At 57.1% G+C, this 4068-nt stretch overlaps 1 protein-coding gene across 1 annotated transcript; it reads left to right on the top strand.

The window, feature by feature from the left end:
- Positions 1-285: 285 nt before the first annotated feature.
- Positions 286-2138, top strand: Hoxc12 (homeobox C12). Its single transcript, XM_048363063.1, has 2 exons — positions 286-991; positions 1800-2138. Exons 1-2 carry the CDS (start codon positions 382-384, stop codon positions 2036-2038), a joined length of 849 nt encoding a protein of 282 aa, XP_048219020.1. The 5' UTR covers positions 286-381; the 3' UTR covers positions 2039-2138.
- Positions 2139-4068: the final 1930 nt, after the last annotated feature.

The following is a 4068-nucleotide window of genomic DNA, read 5'->3' as shown; positions in this document are numbered from 1 at the left end:
ATACATCTGGGGGGCTGTGCAGGGGTGTGCATGTGATGATATTTTTCGTGTGGCTTTTCCCCCCCTCTTGCCCCGTGTCAGGCGATCTCTTCACAGCCTGCGCTAGGTTTTATATGATTTCTTAAAAGAAAGAAAGAAAGAAAGAAAGAAAGAATCCAGCGAATAAACTTGCCCCCCCACCTTTCATCACCCCCACCTTCACTAGGGATTTGGGAAGGGGGAAGTTGGAGTTGGTGTTGGGGGGGGACTCCTGTCCCCACCCCTCCCCCCCAGCCGCGGCGCCCACGTGAGCAAGGCGGCCAATGGGTGGCCGGTGCAGGTTTAACTATGTTTAATGTCAGATAGCAATAAAGTAGAAGCTGCCGGTCGGGCCCCGCGGAAATGGGCGAGCATAATCTCCTGAATCCTGGGTTTGTGGGGCCGCTGGTGAACATCCACACTGGAGACACCTTCTACTTTCCCAACTTCCGCGCGTCCGGGGCGCAACTCCCCGGACTGCCTTCGCTGTCCTACCCACGTCGCGACAACGTGTGCTCGCTGCCCTGGCCATCGGCTGAACCATGCAATGGCTACCCCCAGCCTTATCTCGGCAGCCCCGTGTCGCTCAACCCTCCGTTCGGCCGCACGTGCGAGCTGGCGAGGGTGGAGGACAGCAAGGGTTACTACCGCGAGCCGTGCGCGGAGGGCGGCGGCGGCGGCGGGGGCATGAAGCGTGAGGAGCGCGGGCGCGACCCGGGAGCCGGGCCCGGGGCAGCTCTGCTGCAGCTGGAGCCGTCGGGGCCGCCAGCGCTCGGCTTCAAGTACGACTACGCAGCTGGCGGCGGTGGTGGCGAAGGGGGCACCGGACCCCCACACGACCCACCATCCTGTCAGTCACTGGAATCCGACTCCAGTTCGTCCTTACTCAACGAAGGCAACAAGGGCACCGGCACGGGAGACCCTGGCAGTTTGGTATCACCGCTGAACCCGGGCGGCGGGCTTTCGGCCAGCGGTAAGGACCCTTAGCCCACTGGTGTGGCTCACTCTTACGTCCCCGGACGTCTTGCCTGGGCGGGCTGGGGAGTTGTGAGTAAGCGCTTCTTTTAAAAAGAAGTGCAGCAGAGGCGGGAGGGGGCGGGGAGCCCTATAAACATGTAAATATCCCCATAAAAAAGAACTGGTGAGATTCTCTTGCTCCAGGCTAGAGGGGGGCTAGGGGGTTGGGAGCCTTGGAGAAAGAAGATCCTGATCTAGACTTCTCCAGGTTTGGGGGCAATAAGGTGAGGAAGGAGATCCTGCGCGCCTCTCTCTCTCTCTCTCTCTCTCTCTCTCTCTCTCTCTCTCTCTCTCTCTCTTCCTCTCTTTCCCTCCCTCCCTAACTCCCTCTCTCTCCCTGCCTTTCCAGACGCCCCATACCTTTAAGAAACACTGAACACCTCTCACTTTGACCACCTCGGTACTAACTGATGGGGATTCCGTCCTGCAGGGCAGGAGAGAGTTGGGCTAGGTTAAAAGGGGAAGCGAATATGGGAAAGGGTTGGAGAGAAATGAGGTGCTAGGGATGTGGAAAGGTTGCCGGAGGTAGATTTGATCAGGCAAAGGGCAGGGAGTGAAAGGAAATGGAGTGATGAAGTGGAGGAGTTGGTAGGGAGAAGTCCCTGATGGAGGAAGTTTGGGGTGCCTGAATGCTAGAAGGGAAATGAATGGTCAGGGGTCTGGTATGTACAGGGCCATGGTGAAAGGATCTGGGGAAGGGCCTTGGGCACTGGGCTGATCACTAGTTGAGCCTCTGGCCAACCCTACGGTTCATCTCCACCCAGGCGCGCCCTGGTACCCGATCCACAGCCGCTCACGGAAGAAGCGCAAGCCTTATTCGAAGTTGCAGCTGGCGGAGCTGGAGGGAGAGTTTCTGGTCAACGAGTTCATCACACGCCAACGCCGGAGGGAACTCTCAGACCGCTTGAATCTTAGTGACCAGCAGGTCAAGATCTGGTTTCAGAACCGGAGAATGAAAAAGAAAAGACTTCTACTGAGAGAGCAAGCTCTCTCCTTCTTTTAGAAGGCAGGACCCGGGCGTTAGCCCCAAACTGAGCCTGTCCTGGCAGAGAGCAAGGGGATGGGGGGCATTGCCTGGGACATGATCCCCATTTAGAACGCCAGTCATCTCTGCCAGGCCCTCCCTGGACGTCTTCTTGTCTGTTTTGTTCGTGGTTCCCTCCCACTCCCCCCACACACACCCCAGGCAGGCCCTGCCAGGTCCCAGAGAGAAGGGGAGAAACCTAGACAGGGAGAATGGAAGCCTACAAGCTGCCACCAGGGTGGCAAGGGGCTGGGAAGACTAGGAAAGCGGTGTGAGGCTGGTTTATTTGAGGTGGAACTGGGGTGCTGTATCTCCCACTGTGGATCTGGAGAAACGGCGGTCCAGTCAAACCCTTTCTTCCACTCCCCTTCCACAGTCTTAAGTCTTTCTACTTGAAGGAACAGACGAGGATGTGAACAGTGGAACCAAGGCACCCAAACTCACATTAATGGGTTAAGAGAGGCTAGAAGGAAAGAGCAAGAATGGAGGATTAGCGGAGAGGGTGGCAGGTCCCAATGGCAAGGCCAGACGAAGCAGGGGAACCAAGGAAGAATTGCAATTTGAAAAAGGGAATGGTCAGCAAGGCCCAAAGTCCACCCAGATCTGGGTCCTCCCGGCCTGGACACCGAGTGAGCGGAAGTGCCCACGTCTGGCAGAATGGGATGTGGACAAGGAGACCCTCAGTCACAAGTCTCCTGTAGAACGGGTTGTCAGAAACGTCCTTGGGTTTCCATTCCTCAGCCCCTGCCCGCCCCGGGCGAACACGGCTCACAGGTGTGTGCTGCTTGCCACTCTTCCCTCCGCCAAGGCGGCTGCAGACCCGGTAGCGGCCAGAGGGGAAATGAGAGTCGAATCCACGCAGCCCCAGGTTCAAGTAGCCACCCAGGTGCCACCACCTGGCCCTCTGAGAAGCCAGAGGCGGTGGAAGGCGCTGTGGAGCGCAGCCTTGATTGGTGGGGAAGAGTTTCCGGCATCCACGGCAGCGGCCGCTGATCTTCCCTTCCCCGCTGGCGTTCACGGTCACGGCCGGAGGCTGGGCCGGCGTAATTTACGAGGCGGGAGGAGAATCTGCCCTTAAAGGGGCTACCGGCTTGTGGAGGCCCCTCTAAGCCCCTTTCCCAGGCTGGCGACAATGAAGGAGGGGGGCGCTGCAGTTTCCCCACCCAGTTCCTTTCTCTCTTTTCCCTACCCGCCCCCCAACATTGCCCTTTGTCTCAGGACCCCGCTGCCTCCGCCTCCCGGCCGGCTAGCCACGTAGTACCAGACCAGAGCAGAGGGAGGGGCACATTGCTAGAACCAGTTGGAAGCCAAAGAGTGGCTTCTCCTAGCCGGAAGGCCTTTTATCTATAAAGCTCTACAGGCCTCAGTCCCGAAGATTCTAGGCTGGCTAAGGAGAAACAGTTTAGAGAGCCTACCAGCTCTCCTGCACCCAGTTTTTATTCATCTCTTCTAAGGTACCCAAACCTTTCTCAGCCCTGTAAATGCAAGGAGGTTGAGAAGCAGGAGACTGGTGGTAGTTGAGTACAATCTGCACAGTGTGCCTGCTGGCTTGGAATATTTCCAACCTGGGGAGAATGTCCCCGCCCTCCAAGGGCAATCCAGGGAGTACTCCACTCCCCCAACAGCGCTGAGCTCTTCAAGTCTCTGTTCAGGGCTGTGAAGGAACACAGGTAATTGATACATACACCTGAGCCCTGCAAACCCTTGGGCTCACCCCACTCTCCCTACATACATTTGCAAATAGGCAGCTTTACAGTCTTCTTGCAACCCTGTAGAGAGGAGATACAATCACAGGCCTCCCTCCTCCACTGGGCACCTGACACCTGACACACTTCTCCACCCACTTACACTTAATTTACTCTCAGCCACCTACAAGTTCCTAGAAAGCAGTCTTCATTCCTGTTGTCCACAGCCTCTGTGGACTGGTCTCGGGATCAAGGCTTTTATCCTCCTCCCAGCCTAGTCAACCTCTTTACCCCTTCTTGTAACCCTTCCTATGACTGCTGGAT

Source organism: Perognathus longimembris, chromosome 1 (assembly GCF_023159225.1).
Source record: "Perognathus longimembris pacificus isolate PPM17 chromosome 1, ASM2315922v1, whole genome shotgun sequence".
Lineage (NCBI taxonomy): Eukaryota > Metazoa > Chordata > Mammalia > Rodentia > Heteromyidae > Perognathus > Perognathus longimembris.
The sequence above is the reverse complement of the archived record's forward strand: the minus strand, read 5'-3'. Positions and strand labels throughout refer to the sequence as shown.

Bases quoted from the DNA above. Each gene is read 5' to 3' on its own strand.
- Hoxc12 (XM_048363063.1), top strand. From the start codon at position 382: ATGGGCGAGCATAATCTCCTGAATCCTGGGTTTGTGGGGCCGCTGGTG. The intron at 992-1,799 runs GTAAGGACCCTT...ATCTCCACCCAG, and splicing joins CGGCGGGCTTTCGGCCAGCG to GCGCGCCCTGGTACCCGATC.